This window comes from Protopterus annectens, chromosome 5.part0 (assembly GCF_019279795.1).
Source record: "Protopterus annectens isolate FY-2018-M chromosome 5.part0, PAN1.0, whole genome shotgun sequence".
Lineage (NCBI taxonomy): Eukaryota > Metazoa > Chordata > Ceratodontiformes > Protopteridae > Protopterus > Protopterus annectens.
In genome coordinates, this window is record NC_056735.1 from 786,574,828 (window position 1) to 786,601,646 (window position 26,819).

A 26,819-nucleotide genomic window follows, 5' to 3' on the forward strand; every position below is an offset into this window, starting at 1 on the left:
CCTCCTCCCACAAGCCTATACTCTTTACTTCTATTAACTCACAAAGCATAGTGAATAAAGTTCCAATCCTCCATGCATGGCTTAGCTATAACAAACCTGACATTCTATCTATCTCAGAAACATGGTTAAAACCCTCTATAAAAGATTCTGAAATAACCCCACCCACCTATTCAATCATCAGAAAAGACAGGACCCAAAAGAAAGGCGGTGGAGTTGCTCTCTTATACGCGTCTTCCTTGCTAGTCACCCCATATGACAAACCTATTCCTACATTTAATAATGCTGAAATACTCCTTTCTCTCCTACAAGTTAACAAGCACAAACACATATGCCTAGCATCCCTCTATATTCCTCCAGGGGATAATATTTCTACACTCAAAAACATTCTCTCTTGGCTCTCTGATAACATAAGCAATGAAACCATAATCCTAGGAGATGTAAACATTAATTGGACCTCCATTCAGTCTCCAACCAATCATCTTAACATCAATCTATACAACTTTTCCCAACTAATCAACACCATAACCCACCCATCAAAAGACCCCTCCAGTGGCACCATCCTTGACTGGATTCTAGTGTCACACCCCCATTATTTTTCTGATAGCGGTACACTACCTGACCCTCTTAGTGATCATCTGCCTACTTTCACTCACCGACTCCCCTGCATCTCCTATTGCACCCACAACTACATCACTACCCGCAATAACAAAAGTTTCAACCCATCAATCTTCATAGATTCCCTAAAGGCAATCAATTGGAACAATCTAAAGACACTGCCCTTAGAAGAAGCAGTTGCCCACTTTAACTCCACCTTCTTAGGAATACTTGATTGCCAAGCCCCACTAAGAACAAAAAGAATAAAAATAAAATCTGCCCCATGGCTAACCAAAACCACATTATCAGCTATGCGCCTTAGAGACAAAGCCTGGGGACTCTACCTGAGAAATAAGACCTCAGAACAACATATTGCATATAAAACCCTTAGAAATAAAGTTAAAAAGTTAATTATCTCTGATAAACAACAATACTTCTTCTCACTCCAAAACAATAACAAAACTAACCCCCAGAGATTCTGGAAAGGGATCTCCACCCTTCTAAACCCTAGCAAACCTCATACCCCAACCCCAGACCCTAATATCCCAGACTTGGATTTAGCTACACAGTTCAACTCCTTTTTTATCGACTCCATTAGCAAACTCACCTCCTCCTTTACAGGCCCCACCTCACCTTCTAAGACACCCCTTCCTTCTATTGCAAATAACCCTATCCCCAATTCTATTTCACCCCACCTATCTTCCACCTTAACCACCTTTCAGACTCCCCCTCCACCTGTACCCCCCTCTAATTCTCCCTCTCTCCATCCTTCTCTACTTTCACTAAAACCTATACCCATGGCCACTATAAAGAAACTCCTTCAGAAACTGAAGCCATGTACTAATGCCGCTGACAATATTCCCTCCTACTTCCTACTTATAGCAGCAGATGCTATTGCTTATCCTATTAGCATCTTAATCAATCGCTCCATCCATGAATGCATTGTACCCCAATTGTGGAAGCAAGCATTCATAATCCCCCTACATAAAGGAGGCAACAATTGCAACATCAGTAACTTTCGTCCCATTGCTATTCTGTCCCCCATTTCTAAACTTCTAGAAAAGTGTATACACCTTCAACTTCTGCCACATCTCTTAGACAACAACCTGCTAACCCCTACACAACATGGATTTAGGCCAAATCATAGCACCATGACAGCCCTGTTGGCCTTCCTTGAGACTGTTAACACAGCACAAGATTCCGGTCACATCGTCTCCACCTTACTACTTGACCTCTCTAAAGCCTTCGATACCATTTCACATAACTTGCTCTTAACCAAACTGTTAGAACTTAACCTCTCTCCCTCTACCATAAACTGGTTCTCCAGCTATCTATCAAATAGATACCAAGCTGTAATATGGAAAAAGGCTACTTCCCCATTCCTCAGTACCCTTACTGGAGTTCCTCAAGGTTCTATTCTTGGTCCCCTCCTCTTTAATATATTTATCAATGATTATCACAAATCTATCCCATTTGCAAACATCATCCAATATGCAGATGATTCAACCATCATCTGCTCTGCCACTTCCCCCTCTCTGCTCCAAAAACTTACTCAGGAAGCTTTTTCAATTACTGAACATTGGATGAAATCAAATCACTTAGCACTCAATGCCTCCAAAACAAAACTTATGGTATTTACTCCCTCAAAATCCACTTCCTTCGACATGAGCTCATTCTCAATTACCAGCCAAAATAACTCACCCCTTGAAATAGTGATCGAAACTAAGCTACTTGGTGTACAGATTGACAATCAGCTTAGTTACAAATCACATCTTCAACTAAACATTAAAAAAACCCATCAAAAACTAGGTATGCTATACCGTCAGAACCAATACCTTACAAGTTCTTCCAAAATCACACTCGCTTCCTCTTTTCTCATCCCTCTCTTCTCTATGGGGCTCCATTATGGACCAATCTTCAGACTTCTCTAAAAAACAGCTTTCCTCCTGCTATAACAAAATTGCCAAATTCGCCAATAGCCATAGGTCCACTACTCATCACTGTTCCTCTCTCCATAAACTAAACTGGCTCAATTAAACCAACTCATATATATACAGCTGACTTTTGCTTACAAGCTCATCCTTAGCCCCTCTCTCTGTCCCTCCCTGTCTTCCTTCAATATGCACCTACCTAACAGAGTCTTAAGGTCTAACAATCAAAACCTACTACAAGTACATAAACCATCTCATCCCCAGGTAAGCACCTACTATCTTTTACCCTTGCTCGTCTCTGGAACTCACTTCCACCATCCATTCGTACCTCCTCTAACCAGTACATGTTCAAAAAATCTCTTCATTCATACCTAAGATCCCAGTGGGATTGTTCTTGCTCTCCCTCATAATTCTATGTTATCCCATTCTTCTTCCCATTCTTCTTCCCATATATGATACTTAACTCTTCCTATCTAAGCTTACATTCCCTTAGAATACCTACCCTGTAATGCAAGTCTATACAACTTTTTGAACGCATAAAACATTACTCTTTTAACTTATTCCCCTGACATTTATTCCACATCAGATTGCATTGTTTTGAATGCTTCTTGAATTTTTGAACCTAAATGTATTAAATGTTTTTATCTTTTACTCTGTATAAGTATTATTGTAATTTTTGCATGTACTTGTTTTTGTCTGTATTTGGAGCTTTTCTCCCCAGGACTCCATTGAAAACGGGTTCTTTTGGCCCAATGGACTATCCTGGTAAACCAACTGCAAATAAATAAATAAAATAAATAGTAAATAAATCCAAATGAACCATGAAAAACTTCTCCAAAGTGGACTTTGGGCTCCTAAAAACAGAGGTGGCTAACGTCACGGCACCAATGCAAATGGAAAATAGGTGCATGACTGGCAAATCATACATCACTGCACTGTACAAACATGTACAAAAATGGATGGAACTAGCCATACCCAACAGAACCAAGATGCTCTCCTCCAAAAAAAGGAAGCCAATCTGGTGGTCCCCTGCCATTAACAAACTCTACAACAGAAGGAAGAAGCTGTTGCAGAAAAAGGTGAAGTCCCAAGACTGGAAAAACTCCCTTATTAGCCTCAACAAAAAGTTGAGATCTCTCACCAAAACCTCTAAAGTTAGCTATGAAGGCAGAATTGCAGCAGACACTGAAAACAACCACAAAGCCTTCTACATTTATATCAAGAATCTTCACAGTAATACCCAGATTTGCTCTGAGTTACTGCACAATGGTACCCCCTATACTGAGCCAACATACTGGCCGACAGATTCAGTGCTAACGTTACCCCTCTCTCCCCCCAATGGACCAATCACAACATCGGAAGAATGACATGCACCCAGCATTACTGCAGCTCAGGTTAAAGCTGCATTGTCCAAGGCCAAGAATACAGCTTCCATGGGACCCAACAATATCCCTGGCTGTGTTCTACATGAACTACAAAGATTGGCATCACACTGGTGTGCCGTGTTCAATCACAACCTCACCTCAGGCTTTGTCCCTACAGAATGGCACACTGCTACAGTCATCACTCTCCATAAAGGGGGAGTGACTACAGACCCTGGGAATTATCACCCCATTAGCCTGACCAGTCTGATATGTAAGGCTATGGAGCACATCATCATGGACCTAATTAACAAGGATTTAGGGAATCTCCAAACTCTGGATCCCACGCAATTTGGTTTTGTGAAGGGTAGATCATGCCTGCTCAACCTGGTTGACTTCTTTGAGTCAGTCACCAAGGCTGTGGATGAGGGCAAGGCAGTTCATACAGCCTACCTCAATATGGCCAAGCCCTTTGATACCATTCCCCACTCAGGAATTATTGATAGAATCACCAAACTAGGCATCAACCCCTATATCACTAGGTGGGTTGCAAATTGGCTCACTGGTGTTGAAACCATGGCCTTAAGCTTAATGCCAAAAAATGCGTCGCCATTCCCTTTGGGAAAAACTCAGTTCCCACTAATTATCACATTGATGGTAGCCCATTGAATAAGGCATTATAAGAGATCTGGGGACGCAGGTTGACAGCAACCTCTCAGATCACCACACTGCCACTGTGGTCAGAAAGTCCTTCTATGTGGCACATCTCATTACCAAGGGTTTTGCATCCAGCAAGAAAGACGTCATCATCTCTCTCTACTCTTCCCTCATTAGACCAATCATAGAGTACAATGCCCCATTTGGCATGTACCTTACTAAACACCTGCAACAGCTGGAAAGGCCACAAAAGAACTTCACAAAGAAGATCCTAGGCTTTAAACACATGCCCTACATGGACAGCCTCAAAAAAACTCCAGCTTTTCTCCGTCTCATATCGTCCATTAAGAGGTGATCTCTGCTTGACAAACAAAGCCATGTCTGACCCAACCCTGTTAGAAATGTTACATCAAAAGAAATCCCAGTCCCTCCATACCGCACACTCCAGGAACCTCAACCTCATTACCACAATCAACAGAACATGCTGGAGGGACAGGTTCATAACCCAGAGACTGCCCATGCTCTGGAATAGTCTTCTCATACATGTCAAGCAGAGCACCTCACTGGCCCTTTTCAAGAGAAATCTTGATGAGTGGGTGGGAAATAGAAAATTCATTCCGGGGATCACTCCAGTGGCTCTGCTTGATAGAGGCACAGGGAGCTAACTGCGGCATGATGCCAGGGCACTTCTATGGGCTAGGCTTGTAAATACTCCAGGGCCATTGGCCTAGTACACACCTATGAACCTATTTACCCTTCCTGTATGACATTAACCTCAAAGAGTACCCTTCCTGTATGACATTAACATCAAAGAGCACCAAAAACAAGAACACCAACACAGCACTTATCTGCAACTGCAAAGAAGTCAGCAAGCAGCTGTAGGTAGTCACTAGAGAATTAAATTGCGTTCAACTGGCAGAAAAAGACAGAGGAAAACAGACCAATGGTGAAAAGATATGTTCAGAACTAGCAGCAAAGAAATTCTGTTTATGGTAGGCCTGAACTTCTCCTTTATGCCCTACACTATGCAAGGAGCATTTGGGTGATGTTTGGCATACCTTATAAATAAGCAACAAGTAGCCTTTGGTTGAGTGGCTGGACATTCAGGCCTCCGTGGCAGGGAATCCCATATGGTGATAATGCATCAGTGAATTTAAGGACATCTGTGAAGACACTCCACAAAATTAGCAACAAACAACATTGTCTCACAATTAAACAATCTACTCTTAACAGTCTGTGCTACAATTCTACTGCTAATAAAAATATTTAATACATGTCAGAGGCTAAAGTTATTTTAAATAACATATTATAATTTTTTTTTAATATTAATAAAGAAGGAAGAAAGCTATGACAGAAAGTGTAAAAAAAGAATTTTTAAGTATTCTGCACAAGTAAAAGTAGACTAACACTTAATCAGTTGATGAGATGACAGCCTTGGCGACCATTCGGTTGAAGTGGCAAAGGAGATCTGGGGTAATTTGATAGTGATGAGAGAATTATGGGAAGGGAAGGAGTCACAGTCCTGGATCCAAAGATTTGAAAATGCAGAGCCCGGATCAGAGTCAGATCAGAGTCCCAAAAGTTGAAGTAGATAAAAATGGACATTGAATCTGTGTTTAAAACATTATTATGAGCAAGCATAGCGCACTGTATAATCAAGCAATGTGTAATGTACAATATATACATTAGTTTCTAAAGTGGGGAGAACAGACTCGGAAAGGAGAGAGGTTACGTGATGTGCCCTGGTGTTGAAGCCAGAGCATTTGGCTTGGATGAAGAAGTGCTTTTTTGAATTGCGTTCTGAATTTGTAATAAGTGTTGATTTCCTTAATATCGATGGGGAGAGCTTGTCAAACAGTAGGCTTCTGAAACTAGAATGCATATGCAGTGCAGTGGAGTTTGGTTCTAAGGGTAATAAGAGTTGATGTATTATGAGTTGTGACTAGTGTTTCATGTGTGGAGATCAAGTAGTTTGTAGAGTTGGGATCCTAAAATAGGTTAGATCTTTGTCTTATGGATAGCCATTTTTTTTCATTTTTTTTTTTTAGGGTGTTATAGTAATGCTCACAGAAAGGTGCATTTGTAATTAATCAAAAGATGCTGTTAGAATTAGTCAGGAATGTGGCAATGTTTTTCTTGGAGATAGAAGCAAAAATTGGGAGTCCATACTAAGCTGATAATGGAGAACTCCTTTACCAATGTCAGCACTGGCTGATTGGGATAGAAAAAGGGCGATCTTTTTCACCCATAGGAGTCCATACTAAGCTGATAATGGAGAACTCCTTTACCAATGTCAGCACTGGCTGGTTGGGATAGAAAAAGGGCGATCATTTTCACCCATAGGAGGAGAAGTGTATTTTGGCTCTCACTTTCTTTATGCAGAAATGGAAGTTTGGTTACTTATGAAGCCATAGTCCTAGGAATTTGAAGGTGGGGGCTGTCTCTGTGGAATGGTTGTATAAATCAAAGACAGTCATGTGCTTGAAGAAGTTTCTCTGGAGTTCCAAAAAGCATAGTTTTGGTCTTGGCAGGGCTGAGAAGTAGTTTATGATTTATGAGCTACTGGTAGAGCTTGTGTGAGTCTAACTGGAGTTGGGATTTAATGTTGGTATGAGAGTCACCTTATCAGAAAATGACCATGTCATCATCACAGAGGATAAGTAGGAGATGAGGCTAGTGACAAGGAAATTTGTTAATGAACAAGGAGAGGAGAAGAGAAGGGGAGCAAGAATGGATTCTTGTGGTACACCTTTGATAACATGTGCCAATTCTGATTCAGAGGATCCTATTTTAACTTTGAAGTGTCTGTCATTGAGGAAGTTTTCAGACCAAGAAGCAGCATCTGGACTGATATCAATTTCAATTAGTTCACAAGCATGACGAAGCAATATGGAAAATGCATTTGTTATTTAATTTTATTTAATTTAATTTTATTTAATAAAATTATTGTTCGTTGGTGCATGGTGTCCAAGAGATTTAAAAGCTGTAACATACACCTGCATCTGTGGCACTGAGGGTTAAACCCTGATCACAGCTCAAGTAATCCAAGTTTGAATAACAGCTCAGGCATTTGATGGCAAAGCCAGGAAGGATGGGCATGTCTATCCTGGGGTAAAACAGGAAGGTGCACACATTTGAGGCACACTGATGTGGTTTGATTTCCACAGAGGAGACCAGGGAACAACTGAACGGTACTACCTGAGGACTGACTGGCAGGGCACTGTGCTGACGTCAGCCCCATGTGGAAGTGACGGGCAGTTTTGCACTGACATCTACTGGATGCAATACTATTAGGACATTACTGGGCATGCACAGAGGGGAGGGAGTACAACTTGCCCTCAACATCAAAACAGCACTAACACGGGATACCCTGACCTCCACAACAGCCCTGAATATAATCAGAGTAAGCTTGTGGTTGAATGGAAGAGTTCAGTTGAAGCCATTGTCAAGAAGAGGCACTAGAAGCAGCTGTTAATCAGCTGTGAGGGAGCCAAAAAAAAAACCCAACACAGACACACACACACTTACACACACACACACACACACACACACACACACACACACACACACACACACACGCACATATGCTGTGCCAGTACAAAGATGACAGACAGAAGAAAAGTGCAACTCTAATCAACTAGCAGCTAAAACTCTTCATGTATAGCAAAGTATGAGTCTATATTACAAGCTTGAAAGCTGAAAAGAGCAAACGCTCTTTGAGAATGCTGTAAATATCGAACATACTAAATAGCGAGGACACAGAACAGCAATTATTTTCTCAGGGGAAAAAAAAATCGTGTCTCTGCAAAAAAAAAAAAAAACAAAAAAAACAAAAACAAATGCAAACACAACATAAAGTGGGGGGCTTTGACCCCCCCCGTACTTAAATATATCAACTCCAAGATAGCACCACAGTGCAGGAAATGGCAAACTCCCGAAAATGGCCCAGTGATTTTTTTTCCCTGGGGGAAAAAAAAAATCGCTGTTCCGTGTCTTCGCTATTTAGTGCGTTCGATATTTATAGCTCGATCAAAGAGCATTCGCACTTTTAACCATTCGAGTTTCTGATATAGACCCACAAAGTATTATGGTCATGTCTCTGACAGAAACCATGTGTTCTCAAAATGGATAATCAAGACTTACCGCTCAAGCTTCACTTTTGAAATGTATTTTTTTTTTACATATATTTCTCAACGTAGTTAAAATAAGAAACCCAATTATAATCCTCTATGTCACTGTGAGCATATTAGCCTTCAGATGCAGTATGATTGCAAGCAAGTTCATTAGATTAAAAATTACATTGACATTTGAAACGTTTTTCTCAGAGTTAAATTGAAGAAAATACTTTTCTCATATTTTGTTTTTGGTCCTAATGTTTTATTGCAACATTTCTCATTATCTGAAAAGTATGAGAAAGTACTTGGCATCATAAAAAAAAAAAAATATATTATGTACTCACCATAATGATAGATCTGTATTATCTGTTTCTGTCCTTCCTCAATGTTATGTGTCTTCAGATTTATTTTATTTATTTGCATTTGTTGACCGGGAAAATCCGTTTGGACACAGGTCCTTTTTCAGCGGAGGCCCGGGGAGAAAAGCTCCACAATAAAAACAACAATTAATTACAAGTTACACGAAGTATAGATAGGTTTTGTTTAACAATAGTAATAAACAGTTATAGTTCAAAATGAAATGAAGTATTTAGTTAAATGGTACAACACTTACATCATTGGGTGCCATAAAGACTAGCAAGTATTTTAATAACTGAGCTAGCAGCTATTACCCTTGAATAACAGTGGCTAAGATTCCAGCTGAGATACAGGTTTACAAGCAATGTGTTTGGTTGCAATCTGAGGTAGTTAGAGGGGTGGAAGAAAGGGATTAGAGAGGTTGGGGTACAGATGTTAGAAAGGTTTGTTATAGGGGCATGCCCAGTGCTCTTTTAGATGAGATTTTAGAGCAGCTTTGCGGTTACTGCCTGATGACACAGAAGTTAAAGTGTGAGGAAGAGTATTCCATAGTTTTGCTTTGGAGTAGGAGAAGAGAGCTTCTCCAGCAGAGTTCCTTGTTCTAGTTACCTGTAACTGATTTCTGTTGCTGGAGCGTAGTGGTCTGGTGGTATGATAGGGTTGGAGTAGATTTTGAAGGGAGGGGACTTTTACAGGATGATTTAGTAGTTTGCGGCCGAGTGGGAGTTGGTACCATTGAAGGAGGTGAGATCCAAGTCGAATCAGACTTTGGCCACTTTTTCAAGCTTTTAGATCTAGTGCTCATGCTCCTCATCTTACCCATAACATCTAGTGTTAACTGAAATGCCTCAGATCGAGTTTGCCCCTAGGCAAAAATTTTAATTCTCTCTGAGAAAGTAGATAGGGTGGAAACTCACTTCCCATCCCTGTTCGGTCGATGGACAGAAGAACATTCTTCTGCTAGTTCCTTCTTGCTGTTTGCTACCAGCACCACAGAATCTATGGCTGGGCGATTGCTACAACTGGGGCTGTCTTTAGAGGAGACAAGAAACTTGCCTGGTTTCTTGGGGATGGGTTCAGCTTTGTCTGGCCGTATCATTTCATCCATGGGTGGGATGACCCAAGATGTTGATGGACCAGAACCAAAAGGATCACTGATGACCAACTCTTCTGGAGAAACCAGCTGAGAAGATCAACCTCCTTTCTGTTTAAGTAATTCAAAGATTTCTCTGAATGAAACATTCTCAAGGGAGGATCTGGCGGAACCTTCCCCTTCGTCAAAGTCAGTGTTAGCGGTGACAGATTCTTGAGGAGAATCTAGATGCCTCCTTTTGCATGTGTGCTTCATGTATACCTCTTCAACAGGATACTTTGGGGAGGATTCAGAAGCTGATGTGTGAGATTGTTGACCATTGGCTGGCCTGAAGAAACAAGAGTAGGATCCAAACCCTGAGAGAGCCTTTGGAGGAGAGATAGATTTGAGCTAGTGGGGAAAGTCTTCTCTCTGGAATAAGACAGTACTCTCTTGAAAGCCTTAAAAGCTAAGCTCAATACAGGTCCAGGGAGATGATCCCTAACAGCTGAAACCCCTAAGGGGGGCTCAGTCCAAGATGCCACACAGCTAGGATCCAAGTCTGACATGGGAGCAGAAATATCCAACATTGAAGCCCAACAGGAAAAAATGGCTCAGAAGAGCTTAGCTCCAAACCTACACCGTCAGTCAATGGTGACTATATGGCTCTGAGACAACACTGGTTGGAGCTAATCAAATTAGAGAACTCATCATTATCAAGGAACTAAGCTTAGGTTCTGATGCAGACTTGGTCCAGATGGAAGTCAGATCCCAGGACCTCAATCTGAAAGGCAGGACTGGAAAAGGAGCAACTATTAAGTGTGGGGGAATAAGTCATCCCCTCACCTCCAGCGGTGGCCAGAGCTGGGAGGACCCCCAACTGGACATAGGTCCCAAGGAATTCTTCTCTTCATCTTGTCTACATCAGCTTTGGTTAGGTGCCGGGAATACTTAGCTGATCAGATAGATGAAGCACGAGAGGAAGGTCTAGAGTGGTGGTATTGCTTCTCTTACAAGATCGGAAAATACAGCGTTAAAAGATACAGGCTCTGGAGAAAATCTCAGTGGAGTGTTGTTTCCAATGGGTTTCAGATCTGAGAACGGCACCAGCTCTGAGGGTTTCGTTAATTCTGAAGCAGGATCCAAGGAGAATGAAAAATCCGGAGACCTCTTAACCTTGCTTCCACTACTCTTTCCCATAACTTCATGCTGTGACTAATCAATTTAATCTCTCTGTAGTTACTACAGCTCTGCACATCACCCTTATTCTTAAAAATCGGTACTAAAACACGTTTTCTCCATTCCTCAGACATCCTCTCACTTTCCAAGATTTCATTAAACAATCTGGTTACAAACTCCACTGCCATTTCACCTAAACACCTCCATGCTTCCACAGGTATGTCATCTGGACAAACAGCCTTTCCATTCTTCATCCTCTTCATAGCTATCCTTACTTCCTCCTTGCTAATCCATTGCACTTCATGATTCACTATCCCCACATCATCCAACCTTCTCTCCCAGTTATTCTCTTCATTCATCAACCCCTCAAAGTACTCTTTCCATTTGCTCAACACTCTCCTCGCTTGTGAGTATGTTTCCCTCATTATCCTTTATCACCTTTACCTGCTGCACATCTTTCCTAGCTCGATCCCTCTGTCTAGCCAATCGGTACAGGTCCTTTTCTCCTTCCTTAGAGTCCAACCTTTCATACAACTCTTCATATGCCTTATCCTTAGCCTTCGCCACCTCTCTCTTTGCCATGCACCTCATCTCCTTAAACTCCTGTCTACTTTCATCTCTCTGACAATCCCACTTCTTCTTTGCCAACCTCTTTCTCTGTATACTCTCCTGTACTTCCTCATTCCACCACCATGTCTCCTTGTCATCCTTCCTCTATCCAGATGTCATCCCAAGCACCATTCTAGCAGCCTCCCTTACTAGCTCTGCTGTAGTTATCCATCTATTTGGTAACTCTTCACTGCCACCCAGTGCCTGTCTTAACTCTTCCCTGAACTCCACCTCACAATTGCCCTTTTTCAATTTCCACCATTTGATCCTTGATGCTGCCCTTACACTCCTCTCCTCCTCTTCTTGCTCACCAACGTCATCCTACAAACCACCATCCTATGCTGTCTAACTACACTTTTCCCGGTCATCACTTGGGGCCAAAGATAACAACAACAAAAAAAATGTTTTTCACAAAGAATAAACTAGTTTCTAAATATTACCTAGTACCTTGAATGTGTCTCAGACTGTACACAGGTCTCTCTGAGAATCCACCATGTTCAACCTTAAAATCTCTTTCCGGACACAAGCCCTAGAACAAAAAATAAATAAAAAATAATGTATTAAATGGCAATATCCACTTATGCACTCTAACTAATAAAACAATGCTGTTAATTAATATTTGGTAAGTAGAACTGGAACAAAAAGCATATCTCCTTTTTCGGGGAAAACAAAGGCAAATTCACACAGCACAATAAAATGTGGATGCATTAAATCTATTTACATGCAAATAAGACCAAAGAAATGCTGTATGTCAAATAACACAGCAATACACTTGTAAACATTAAACTATCAAGCTACAGCTTTGAGAATATCAATGAAATTATTAGATGAATAAAAGTTTGATCAGTAGTAGAAAAATAGAGTCATGAAAGCTGTCCTACACTGGGTGTCAGGAAAGAAGATGTCGCCTCACAGTAAGACGTTGTCCTGTTCGATTCTCAGCTAAAGCGTCTTCTGTGTGGAGACATGTGTGAATGGGCGTACCTTCGTTGAAGGTTGTGCGTCAGGCCTGGCAAGTCGGTACATAAAAATCTACTGCCAATCATTAGTGGACTGGAGTTCCACTGTGGCGACCCCTAACCGGGAAAAGCCGAAAGATACAACAGCAACATACATCATTTGTGAATGTCAACATGACTGTATTAGAACTGTATGTTATGTGTATATCAAACTGCTGGTACAAAAGTGCGTGTTCTAAAAGTATTTTACAAAAAAGAGATACTTTGTAAAGTACTGAGCTAAAATGTAACCACAGCACACCCTGATGGAATAGAACAGAAAATGTATCTGCATTATTGTAACTGTTTAGATGTATACATATTTAACAACAGAAACTGCAACACAAGAAGTTAACTTCAGAAAAATGGATTAAATTAAATTTCTTTATGACAACAGGATATCTATGCTAGGGAGCCCTCTGTGTTGTCTTGAAGAGAGATAATTACTAGGATTGAGATGCAGAAGTGTTTTATTGTTTTATGGCTTGCAGGATATGCAAACATCTGAGGAAAAGCCTTTGTTTAAAACTTTCATAGGTAAATGCTGAATGCTACCAGCTGCATCAATGGTTGTTTTTTTGAGCCTGGTAACTGAAGTCGGATGACAAGAAATGTTATCCCAGCAGTAATACTTGAGATATTAATTTGGGAAGTCTCTGAGAGAAAGACTGAGCACTTTGTAATTTGTCTTTGACCTGACAAGAACATCCACTCACCGCATCTGCCTTGCTGCTCTGTAAGGAAGTTAAAAAGGGTGCAGTAATTTCTCTTAAATACAGTCAGGAATATAGTTAATAGCTTTGCTCTTGGTCAAACTACCATTTGTATTGTTAGTAACATAGGGTCTTACAGTAGCTGATAAGGAGTGGCTGATGGCAATCAAAACTATCTTATAGTTTCTGCAGAAGCGGGCACAGCTAGTAAACATGACTGGTGGCAGTCAAAACTATCTTATAGTTTCTGCAGAAGCGGACACAGCTAGTAAGCCTGTGCCAGCCTTTCCCAGGTGTGTGTGTGTGTGTGTGTGTGTGTGTGTAAATCAAATCTCAAAGAGTCTGTGTGTCAGCTACGTGTGCAGGGACACAAAGAACTTGTTGGACAGAGAGGATGCTGGAGGTCTTGGCTTGGCCACTCGGCTAACATCTCAACTTTATAGCTGTGCCTGTGGGTAGTCTTATTAGGGATTTGGAGAAAGAGGGAGAAACCAGTCCCAGACTGACTGTGGTCTCTGTATGTTCTTAAGGGAAATTGCACTTTATTGTGAGTATACTTGTCATCCTCCCAGTGTGTACATCCCCCACTGTTGCCAGTGCTGAGGATTGAGGCTTCTTGTTTACTGGGACAGTGGTGGGCTGTCACACTGGGGATACAGAAAGGAATGCAAAAAATGAAGGGAAGAGGAATTCAATTACATCTGTAATGACATAAGTGCATGAATGACTAAAAATGATAAGGCTTAATAAAAAAAGACACTGCAGATATGGTTTAACTTCTAGTCCCTAGCTACATCTTAGCTCTTAACATATTTTTAAGACATAGGGGGAAATTTAATAAAGCCTACACTGACTTATGCTCCATGTAGGCATGGTGGCACACTGCTTACATGAAAGTGAGCAGGTTGGAGATCCAGTAAACAGAGTGGGCAGGGAGCATGTACGTGCCAACACAGAAGTATCAGTGGCATGCAAATCACCTCATAAGCAAGTGAATTGCATGCAAATGAGGGAGGTAGAGCGATCCGGCAAGCAGATAGGCAAGTCCTGCAGACCCTGTATTGGTGTCCGCAGTGTACACGGAAAAATTCCATGTATAGGATCTAAAATAGAACAATGGGGTAAAAGTGCAGTTAGATGGAAAGAAATAGCATAGCAGATACAGATATGCGAAAAACTATCCAACATGTGCCCAAAACCGTATGGAAAATAATTTAAAATAATCTTATTTTTTTTAGTAATCGGTATATTTGCTTGCCGCGCTGCACTGCGCAAACATGCCTTTATGGAAAAAAATTAAAAATAGTGTAAAAATTAAATTTATTAGTATGTGACAGTAATGTACAATAGGACCCTACGTGGAGTACCTACAATGCTGGAATGGTGATGCTGTTAATAAGGCAGGTCCTGAAGCCATGTAGTTTACAGGTTGTGTGCATGGTTCCCTATTCAAATGAGTTGGGAGTTGGTCAGTGTAGGTAGAGAACCATGCTGGCATCCAGAGAAGTGTTAGCTGACATCAAGGGGGGTGTCAGAGTGTTTGTGTCTGCAGACTTGTAAGCTCACTGGAGTTCAGTGGCACCTGTTTGGGTGGTACGGCACTCTGCTGAGCAGGGGGGGTGTACACTGACTGCTAAGCTTTGTTTACTTTTGGGGTGCGTGTTTGTGCGGAGAACTGCCGTGGTGAGCATGAACTTCCATGGGGATGTGACCAGTGACTGCTGAGCATTCTTTACCTTCGCAGCGTGTTTGACTGGTGCACCACAGTATTAAGTAAAGAAGGCTGTGAAAATAAAAAGTTGGCTGAGAAAGCCAATGGTATATTAATTACTGATGACTCCTGTTTTATATAAACTAGGGCTATTAACAATCCTTAATGATGTACTTGGCAGGTGGAATACATCACAGTTAGCCAATCACAGAAGCTGCACCTACAACAAACTTCTATAAAGGTTGTATACACCCTACAATCTGATTTCACCACCATACTCTGTACCTACATCTGTGTGTGCTAGATGCTGAGGTCAGTGCTGCTGCTGACAACAGGCCTAGATTGAGCAGGAGAAGAGTGTTCAGGCCCAGGGTAAGCTTCCAGGAGCTACATGAGCTGGAGACTGTAAAGCACTACAGGGTGGATAGGGACATACTACAACTCTGAGCTATGCCACCCTTAACTCAGACCCAGAGCCAACAGAGGGGAATCCATCCCAGTGGAAACAAAGGCATGTGTAAGCTCTTAGGGTACTAGCTATAGGTACTTTCCAAGACCAATTGGGAACATGATGGGGGTCTCTCAGGCATTAGCATCCAGGATACTCCATCAGCTCCAGGATGCCATGCTACCACATACCAGTGAGCACATTTATTTTCCCCACACCCCTGAGGACAGGGCCAGCAGTATGTAACACTTCTACCATGTAGCACACTAACCTGAGGCGCTGGATGCCACAGACTGCACTCATGTACAAATCAAGGCACCACCAAGTGAGAAGGGTAGAATCTACATCAATCACAAGAGGTATCACTCCAACTGCCAGGTCATGTGCAATTATCATGAATGTGTGTGCTGGCAGCCCTCACAGTTATCACGACTCCTATATCTGGCACACAATACAGCTGGACCAGAAGTTTGCTAAGGGAGACTCCTGCATGGCCATTTACTGGAAGATGCTGGCTATGCACTGGAACCGTGGATGATGACACTCATCAGAAATGCACACACACCCACAGAAGAATGCCATAATGAGGCACACGCACAAACTAGGAACATCATACAGCAGGCACTGGGCTGCTGAAGTCACATTTCCGGTGCCTCAACATATGATGGAGACCTGCAGTACTCTCCAGCCACATGTTCACAGATGTTTCCAGTATGTGCCATGCTACACAATACAGAAACAGCTGCAGCAGGAACAGCAAAGGGAAGGGATACACAGCCACCCACCAGTGCCTAGGTCTCCACAGCTACACCCATAAAGGGACTTGGAGGAGGAACCCCCTGAGGATGTCCCTGTGGGCAGACGTAGGCATGCCCAGTGTCCCGTGGCCTTGGTCAACAGACAATGCATAGCACATGCACTGACAACCTAGGGCCCTAGGGACTGAAAACCTTACTCTGACTTGCATACATATAATAAAAATGATGCCAGCCAGCCCACACGGCATGCACCTAACCATGTAATGGCTGTACTGCATGCATCCAACAGAGTCAGCCCTGAACTACAGGTCTGTCAACTGCTGCATTAGCATGTAAAGTCATTCACCTATACACCACTTGTAAGGGATACTAATAGATGGTAGCATATGTATGAACCTACTGTATGCATGCAAGGGAATATAGTGGGCTACTGGCAGAGATCTAACAGCCACTTGGGACAACATGTACTCTGTCCAATAGTATGTGCTCCATAATATTCACTAGACCACATGGCTGGAAAATCCACTACATTATTCAAGGAAGATGGCCAAAAATGAGGTCACAGGACAGTCCCACAACTGTCTAGGCCAGCAGTGGAAGCTGTCCCCAAACCCCAGCACATCATTGTTCTGATACAACTCCTGCAACAGTAAGTCTGCAATGATATATCAGCAGACCAGACAATTCCAGGGTTGTGACATAGAACCTGACCACACATATTTTCCACATAATGCAGGGGTGACAATGTATGTTTGTATGCTGTTGATAGTGTAAGGAATGAAACCTCTCTGTCTGGCAGCTGGTGTGGCTTACTGGGCTAGGGACGTTAACATGAGTGATGGTGTTGATGGTTTGAATCTGGCAGCATCTATATTTTTTGCATGTGAGGTACATATGTTGGTATTCCCAGAGACTGTCATATCCCTACTGCAAGAAAGCTGAACAAAGTCAAAGAGAATGGGAGGACATAGGGCCAACACTACAGACAGACATTACACATGCCCTGATTAACCTAGAAGGTGACTAGTATAACAGCAGGTTGCAAAAGAACAGAATAGCTGCAAGATGTAAAGGCCATCACTTAAATTCGTCAGCAGTTACTACAATTCAGTGAGTGCATTTTACAATATTTTGCCAGAAAACCCCAAATATATGAGGAACAGATCAGACATATGGAGTAAAATGCTGGCCGTTTTGCAAAAACATGTACAGTGAGAGGTATGCAGACCGTCACCCTGTCTGTGGTGTTGCATCATGTACCCCAATCACATATTAAGTACAGCAGACAGCCGGGGAATGCCTTGGAAAATTTCAGGGAAGTGCTGTACTGTGGAAAAGTACAGTTGTGTACACTTACCATAAATGTAGATGTTTGAGTGTATTCACTGTTGCAGTCATTACATTTGGGTAATCTGCTGGCAGAATTCCAAAGTCTTGGGTCCTGCGTCGGTTGCTGTCTTCTCTTCCATGACGTCAGGTCTTCAGAGGTATAAAGCATGCAGCCGACGCCATTTTCTTTAGTTTTTCTTGCCCCTGAAGTCAGGTGCCCCCAAAAAGGTAGCAAAATTATATATATATATATACATATATATATATATATATATATATATATATATATACACATATATATACACATATATATATATATATATATATATATATATATATACATACATGCAGCAATATAAACTTTACCTTCATCTACAAGCAAGTATACCACATAGGTTGTAGAAGATAGAGAAGGAAAGATAAACTTCAGAATGACAGGGGGATGGAGGGAGGGTAACCTGGACTGCAACAGTGAATACACTCGAACATCTACATTTATGGTAAGTGTGCACTACTGTACTATGTTCTTCATGTTTCACTCTTGCAGTCATTACATTTGGGTAGAATCCCAAAGCTATGGTTGGGAGGCTGGAGCTAAACAGCATTAGGTGCGGCTATAAGGCCCTGCAGCACTGCAGTGGCAAAGCCTGCCCTCGACTTACAGTACAGAGGCAAATGGTAATGCTTTGTAAAGGTGTGAACAGAACTCCAAGTAGCAGCCTCTAGAATGTCTTTGGTTGGTACTCCTCTGAGAAAGGCTGCTGAAGTAGCTGCAGCTCTAGTGGAATGAGACCTAATGCCCTTGGGCACAGGCTTACCATGGTGTAAGTAGCAGAAACGGATGCAGTGGCTTATCCACTTTGAAATTGTCTGCTTTGAAAGAGGCTTTCCTTCTTATCCTGCAGCATATGACACTAGCAATTGCTCAGTTTTTCTTAGAGCTTTTGTCCTGCTCAGATAGAATCTTAGCTGTCTGTGTATGTCCAAGGAATGCAGAATTCTCTCCCCCTTGTTCTGCAGATTTGGATAAAAAGTTGGCAGGTGAATTGATTGGTTAAGAGCCACACTGGAAACCACCTTAGGCATAAAAGTAGAATTTGTCCTCATAGACACCCTATCTGGGTAAAATATGATAAAAGGCTCTACAGCCATGAGAGCCTGTAGCTCTGAAACTCTTCTTGCTGAAGTAATTGCTAGTAGCAGAGCTGTTTTCCATGATAAGAACTTTAGATCAGCGGTAGCAGCTGGTTCAAATGGAGGCAGGGTGAGCTTTTCCAACACATAATTGAGGTCCCATGCAGGTAATGGTGATCTTCTAGGAGGCCTTACATTTTTGGCTCCTCTAAGATTCTGCTTTAGTAAAGGATGAGAAAAGATTGGTGGCTCTGTATTGCAATGAGCCAAAATGGCAGAGGCATGGATTTTGATTGATGAGAAAGATAGGCCTTTGTCAAGCATCTCAGTTAAGTATTGTACTATCTGAGGAATATTTGGTTCTGTTGTATCCGTTCCTTGTGCTCGATTCCAAGCACAGAATCTCTTCCATTTGTCAGCATAAGATTTTCTAGTACTAGGCCTTCTAGCTTCCAAAATGACATCCATCACAGCTTTACTGAGAGGTGCCATTTGTATGACTACATGATTAGCCATGCTGCCAGGTTCAGAGTCTGTAGTTGATTGTGCAGGAGCCGATTGTTTTGCTGGGACAGTAGCTGTGGTCTTTGAGGCAAGGTCCAAGCTGGGTATTGAGCAACATTCATTAGGATTGGGTACCAGTAATGGCGGGGCCAGTCGGGGCAATTAATATCATCTTTGGCTTCTCTTGTCTGATTTTTAGGAGGACCTTGGGTAGAAGAGGCAGAGGAGGAAAGGTGTAAACTGATAGGTTTTTCCAACTGAAGGATAGGGCGTCCACTTTCCAGGCTTGTCTGTGATAAGTCCTTGTGCAGAATCTTTTCAATTGATAATTTTGAGGAGAGGCAAATAGATCTATGTCTGGGCTCCACCATTTCTCTGTTATCATGGCTGAAGACTTGTGGATTTAGTTTATAGGTTCATAGGTTCATAGGTTCATACTAGGCTATCTGCCCGAGGGCATTTACAAGCCTAGCCCATCGTTTTGTGGCTTACACCACCCCTTTGGTATGGGGAACTATACCCATTATTTTGCTGTGCCTCTGTCGAGCAGTGACACTGAGGTAAATCCTGGGGTATATCTGCGATCTCCCATCCATTGGTCAAGATTTCTCTTGAACAAGGCCAGCGAGGTGCTCTGCCTCACATATACCGGGATTTTGTTCCACAGCATAGGGAGTCTTTGGGTGATGAATCTATCCCTCCAGCACATCCTATTAATAGCCGTGTCTAGGTTTAAGTCTCCCGCCCTTGTGGCTCTGATGGATCTAGATTTTTTGAGGTGAAGCATATTCATCAAATCTGGGTTTGACATGGCCTTGTATGTTAGGCAAAGGTCACCTCTGAGCAAGCGGTGGCGACTGAATAGAGCTGGAGTTCTTTCAGTCGGGCAGCATAGGACAGATTTTTGAGACCCTTTATCCTTTTGGTGAGGAACTTTTGTGGCCTCTCCAGCTGCTGCAAGTGTCGGGTCAGATACATTCGAATGGGGCATTGTACTCAATCATTGGTCTGATGAGTGATGAGTAAAGGGAGACCATGACCTCCCTTGATCTAGATGAGAATCCCTTCATGATAAGGTGGGCAATGTAGAAGGTCTTCCTAACTACTTTAGCTACATGGGTGTCGAATGACAGACTACTATCAACCTGGGTCCCCAGGTCCCTGATAACCTCTTCTGTGCTCAGTGGATTGCCACCTATTTGGTAGCTAGGGGTAACCTTGTTTTTCCCGAAGGGTATGACTATGCATTTTTTAGCATTTAACTTTAGGCCATGGCTCTGGCACCAGTTATCCATTTCTGTGAGACCCTTCTGAAGGATATCTGTGTCAGATGTGTTTTCTACTATGGCCCAGTTTGCAGTCATCTGCAAACTTTGTCAGCCATAATCCTCCTGTGTTTGCTTGTACTGAAAAGTAGATGCCAAACAAGAGTGCAGGACTGAGCCCTGTGGGACACCACTTGTGACAGGCTTTGAGTCTGACATGGCGCCAGCAACTCTGACCCTGTGGGTTCTGTCACTCAGCCAGTTTGCAACCCATCTTGTGATGTATGGGTTAACATTTAAGCTGATGAGTTTTTCAATGATACCCAAGTGGGGTATTGTATCGAATGCCTTCGCCAGATCGAGGTAGGCTGTATGGACTGCCTTTCCTTCATCAATGGCTTTGGTGACTGTTTCGAAAAGTCAACCAAGTTTAAAAGGCATGATCTGCCTTTGACAAAGCCAAACTGGGTTGGATCCAAAGTCTGTAAATTCCCTATGTCTTTATTTATGAGGTCCATTATGATCCTCTCCATGGCTTTGCAGATAAGGCTTGTCAAGCTAATGGGCGGTAATTTCCAGGGTCGGTGGAGGCACCGCCTTTGTGAAGTGGGACCACAGTTGCAGTGCGCCACTCCTGGTGCGTAATGATCCAGAGGTAAGACTTTGATTAAACAGCTGTCCTAGCTGTGGGTTTAATTCCTCATTGAGTTCGTGGAGCACACAGCCGGGGACACCATCTGGTCCCATGGATGCTGTGTTTTTTGCTTTGGAGAGAGCAGTTCTCACTTGGGCGTTGGAAATTTTTGGGGGCTGCAATCGTTTGGTATAGATATCTCTCCTTTCGGGGGGAGAAGTTTGCACTGAACCTGTCAGCCAGTATGTTGGCAATGTCTGTAGGATCAGTAATCTTCACATCATTTTGAACTAGTTCTGAGCATATCTGGGAGTTTCCTCCCAGGTTTCTAACATAGCTAAAGAAGGCCTTATGATTGTCTTTTGAGTCTTTAGCTATTTTTCTCTCAAAATTTGCTTTGGATGATTTTATGAGAGCTCTTAGTTTTTTACTTATAGTGATCAAGGGTGTCTTACCTTTTAAGGATTTTGCTCTATCTTGTAGTAGCTTCCTCCTTTTGTTGTAGAGTTTGTTTATGGCTGGGGTCCACCAGACTGGACGCTTGCCTTTGGTACAAAGAGTCTTTGTTTTGCTTGGGATTGCCTTATCCATGCAGTCCTGCAGGTGCTGGTAGAAGGCATTTGTAAGTGATTCAGCGGCTTGAGTACTGTTTTCCGCCAGCTCTGGCGCCTTAAAGTAGATCACACTAGTCTTTAGAAGTGTGAAGTCGGCTTTGAGAAGTTCTTTACTGTGGTCTTTTATTTCAGGTGGGGTGGGATGAGGACCTCCAGCGAGATTAGTTTGTGATCTGATCTCACCAGTGAGGGGTATACTTCCGGTGTTGAACATTGTGCTCCCATGTTCGTGATGATGAGATCAAGTATGTTATCTCCTCTTGTGGGGATGGTGACTAGTTGTTCCATGGCATTTGAGTTTATGAATTCCAGGAACTTTTGGGCTAGGGTGTTTGGGCTTGAGTAGTGTTCCCAGTCTATATTAGGGTAATTGAAGTCACCTAGTATGATGGTGTTTGGTGATACATTTATCCCCTCTAGTGTTTTCAGGAAGCCCATGTGAGGTTCCTGAGTTTGTGAGGGTGGCCTGTAACATGCTACAATTTGCAGAGCAGTCTTGCCTATGGTTAATTGCACCTGGATGGTCTCCGATGCATCGTATGCGTTGCCACCAGTCTTGAGGTGTGGGTGTCCTTCATGAATATCGATACGACCCCTCCTTTCTTGGTATTGTCCGGATTTTGGGGCCGGAACGCATGGTATGAGGTAAAACCTGATAGTGCTGGGGTGCTCTCAGGAGCCTTGAACCAGGTTTCTGTCACAGCACAGACATCGATGTTCTCCATACTGAGAAGGGCCTCGAAGTGCGTGCATTTTGAGATTTAGACTTCTGGCATTGAGCAGCATTACCCTTAGTTTTTTCCTTTTTGTGTTCTAGGGTGGTAGGTTTAGAATTTGAGCCTTGCCTAAAAAGGCACTATGGGGGTGGCAAGAGCCTTTGCCAATATCCGAATCCCAGGGTGACAGGTGCAAGCCGTCCCTCATGTAAGCAGCGTGGCTTGTCCAGCATGTCATCCAAGGCAGACAGACACTGGATCCCCTTTGAATGACACCAGAAATTAAGCCAATTGTTAAAGCTGATCATCTTATCTCTGTATTGTGGCATCATTCTTGGTGAAGGTAGGATACTGCTCAAGGTCAGGGTCAGGGTCATACCTGCCTGGGCTACATAATCAGAGAGCTCCTCAATGTCTCTTTTCATGTAGTCCAAGGAGGTACGTCTCAGGTCGTTTACACCAGCGTGGACAATGACTGAGTCATATTTGTACCTGCTGTTGAGAGACCTGAGTGCTTGCGTTATGTGGCGGATTCTAGCGCCCGACAGGCAGCTTACTGTGACCTTCTCCTTACTCAGTCTGGTGAGCGGGACGTCAGTGTGTCTGACTATGGAGTCACCAATGACTAGTGTGTCTGGCATTGTGTTTGGCCTTAAGGGCTGTGACTGTTTGAAACTCTGACTGTGAGGTCTATGTGTTGCAGGTGTTGTGTTCTGAGGTGGTGGTTGTTTGGGTGTCTGCTTTGGTGGCCTCTGCTGTTTTGGTAGATTTTTGATCAGAGCCTCGAGTATGTCTTTGTGTGTTTATGTGTATGATTTGAGGTTGTGATGGTACTATGTGAGACTGGGTCTATAGTGTGTGTGGTAACCTTCTCCTCCTGACTGGTCTTGCCAGTCCTATGTTGAGAGAGCTCAGCCTCCAGTTTGGCTGTATAGTTGCATCTCTCACATGTATTTGTGTTTTGTGGGAGGAGGAGAGGGTTGTCTGTGTACATGAGGCAATTGTAACATTGCCTCAATATTCCCAGGTTCACCAGTTGAGCAGGAGAGGACACTAGCAACTGATCCCTTGACATGCTAGAAGGACTAGACAAAAATACTTAAAAAGAGATTCCGGGGGACGTGGGTGACCGAGAAATGGGGGTTTGGCTTTTTGGGGTGCTATCTATAAGAGTGCCGTATCAAGGAAATAAGTACTGTAGGATCAAATGCTAGGTTAAACAGATAGAGAATAGTCTACTTGGAGTCAAGTAGAGATGATCTTTTTAGTTATAGGATACGCTGATTAGATCAGTAGTATAGTTTGAGGAAGGTAGTTTTAAGGGAAAATTTGAAGAGTGGACTTTAGGTAGCCCGAATAGTTTAAACCTGCTTAACCGCAGCTGCTCTAGTGTGCAACGGTGGCAATTCCGCGCTAAATCGCGCTAACGCGCGTATACCGCGTTTTATAGCAGGGGGCTGAAAAGAGCTAGGAATTGGCCCAAAACGACCAATGGACTACTAGTTACTGGCTGAAACCTTACCAAAACAGACAGAAAGGTTGCTCAGTGCTTCCCACTCCCACTGGTAAGCAAAGAAACTTCCCTCCTCCCAAGCAAGGCAATGAATCAGTAACAGGAACTAAAATACACAGCCCAGGGATCAGCAAATCTGAAACTGGACTACTCTAGTTCAGCAAGGTGGGAAAACAAGAGAGATATATTTTATTTTTTTTTTGTTTTTGTTTTTTTAACACAGACAAGGAAAAATACAGTCAGTAAATGCTTTAAATGCTATAACTCGGCTAGCGCACTTTAGTGTGTAGCCTACAGAAATGATTAGCAACAATTACTATCTCTAAGTGCAGTAAACAATGCAACAATGCAGAACTTCCCAAAAACAGGCGAAATGCAGTCGCTAGCTTATTCACAGAGGTAAAGCCACAAAAATACTTATAATCAGGTAGAAAGTCACTCCTTTAGCTCTCTGCTGCTTGGAACACTCTGCAGGCCACCACGAGGATCTTGTGCTGAGTTGGTACAAGCTGGAAAACGCATTGCAGATACCGCTTTTATAGCAGGGGGCTGAAAAGAGCTAGGAATTGGCCCAAAACGACCAATGGACTACTAGTTACTGGCTGAAACCTTACCAAAACAGACAGAAAGGTTGCTCAGTGTTTCCCACTCCCACTGGTAAGCAAAGAAACTTCCCTCCTCCCAAGCAAGGCAATGAATCAGTAACAGGAACTAAAATACACAGCCCAGGGATCAGCAAATCTGAAACTGGACTACTCTAGTTCAGCAAGGCGGGAAAACAAGAGAGATATATTTTATTTATTTATTTATTTTTTTTTTGTTTTTGTTTTTTTAACACAGACAAGGAAAAATACAGCCAGTAAATGCTTTAAATGCTATAACTCGGCTAGCGCACTTTAGTGTGTAGCCTACAGAAACGATTAGCAACAATTACTATCTCTAAGTGCAGTAAACAATGTAACAATGCAGAACTTCCCAAAAACAGGCGAAATGCAGTCGCTAGCTTATTCACAGAGGTAAAGCCACAAAAATACTTATAATCAGGTAGAAAGTCACTCCTTTAGCTCTCTGCTGCTTGGAACACTCTGCAGGCCACCACGAGGATCTTGTGCTGAGTTGGTACAAGTTGAAAACGCAGATACCGCGTTTTATAGCAGGGGGCTGAAAAGAGCTAGGAATTGGCCCAAAACAACCAATGGACTACTAGTTACTGGCTGAAACCTTACCAAAACAGACAGAAAGGTTGCTCAGTGCTTCCCACTCCCACTGGTAAGCAAAGAAACTTCCCTCCTCCCAAGCAAGGCAATGAATCAGTAACAGGAACTAAAATACACAGCCCAGGGATCAGCAAATCTGAAACTGGACTACTCTAGTTCAGCAAGGCGGGAAAACAAGAGAGATATATATTATTTTTTTTTTTTTTGTTTTTGTTTTTTTAACACAGACAAGGAAAAATACAGTCAGTAAATGCTTTAAATGCTATAACTCGGCTAGCGCACTTTAGTGTGTAGCCTACAGAAACGATTAGCAACAATTACTATCTCTAAGTGCAGTAAACAATGTAACAATGCAGAACTTCCCAAAAACAGGCGAGATGCAGTCGCTAGCTTATTCACAGAGGTAAAGCCACAAAAATACTTATAATCAGGTAGAAAGTCACTCCTTTAGCTCTCTGCTGCTTGGAACACTCTGTAGGCCACCACGAGGATCTTGTGCTGAGTCCACTCTTGAGGATCCATAAGGTTTCTGCTTAAGTCATCTGCCAGAATGTTTTGTTTTCCTGGCAGGAATTGAGCTTGAAGATGTATTTGGTATGTCAAAGCTGTGTCCCACAGTGCCATGGCTAATCTGCAAAGGGGGTATGAGTGTGTGCCCCCTTGCTTGTTTATATACCACATGACTGTGGTGTTGTCCATCTTTATCAGTAGTTGTCCTGGATGAAGTAAGTCCTTGAAGGCTGTTAGGGCATTTTGAACAGCTAGCATCTCTTTCTGGTTGATATGTAGATGCATTTGTTTTGGTGTCCATAAGCCCTGAATGCATCTTCTTGCCATGTGGGCCCCCCAGGCATAATCTGATGCATCTGTTAAGGTTTGGCTGGCAGGGGGTAGAGTGAAGGGCAGCGCCATGTTTTGGTAACATGCCTTTGCCCATCACAGAAACTCCTGTTGTAGGCAGGGAATGAGAGGAATCATTGTTTCCAGACTGTGTGAATGTTGACTCCATAAACTTTTTAGGTACCATTGCAGTCTTGCATATGGAATTAGTAGGATGCAGGATGCCATGAAGCTGCAGAATCTGCCTTGCAGAAGACTGGGTTTTTGTTGCCATCAGTTTGAAGTAAGCAGTCAGTTGCCTTTGCTTGTCTGGCGTGAGGTATGCCATCTGGGTAGTTGTATCCAAGCTTGCACCCAGGAATGTTATCTTTTGAGAGGGTACAAGTTGTGATTTATTTTTGTTTATGTTGTACCCTAGGCATGTTAGAAGCCTTTTCACAAATGCCAGGTGTCGAAGAAGAGTGTCCTAGTTCTCTGCTTGAATGAGACAGTCATCCAAGTAAGGATATATTTGTATACTTCTTTGTCTGCAAAGTGCAATTACTGGTGC

General features: G+C 42.6%; 1 protein-coding gene across 2 annotated transcripts in view; it reads right to left on the bottom strand.

Moving 5' to 3' along the window:
- WDR73 (WD repeat domain 73) overlaps positions 1 to 26,819 on the bottom strand; it is a 400,526-nt gene that overhangs the window by 246,992 nt on the left and 126,715 nt on the right. For both annotated transcript variants that reach the window (XM_044072627.1, XM_044072626.1), the window contains exon 4: positions 12,316 to 12,404. In XM_044072627.1, the coding sequence (XP_043928562.1) occupies positions 12,316 to 12,404 (89 nt within the window). The remainder of the gene's footprint in view (positions 1 to 12,315; positions 12,405 to 26,819) is intronic.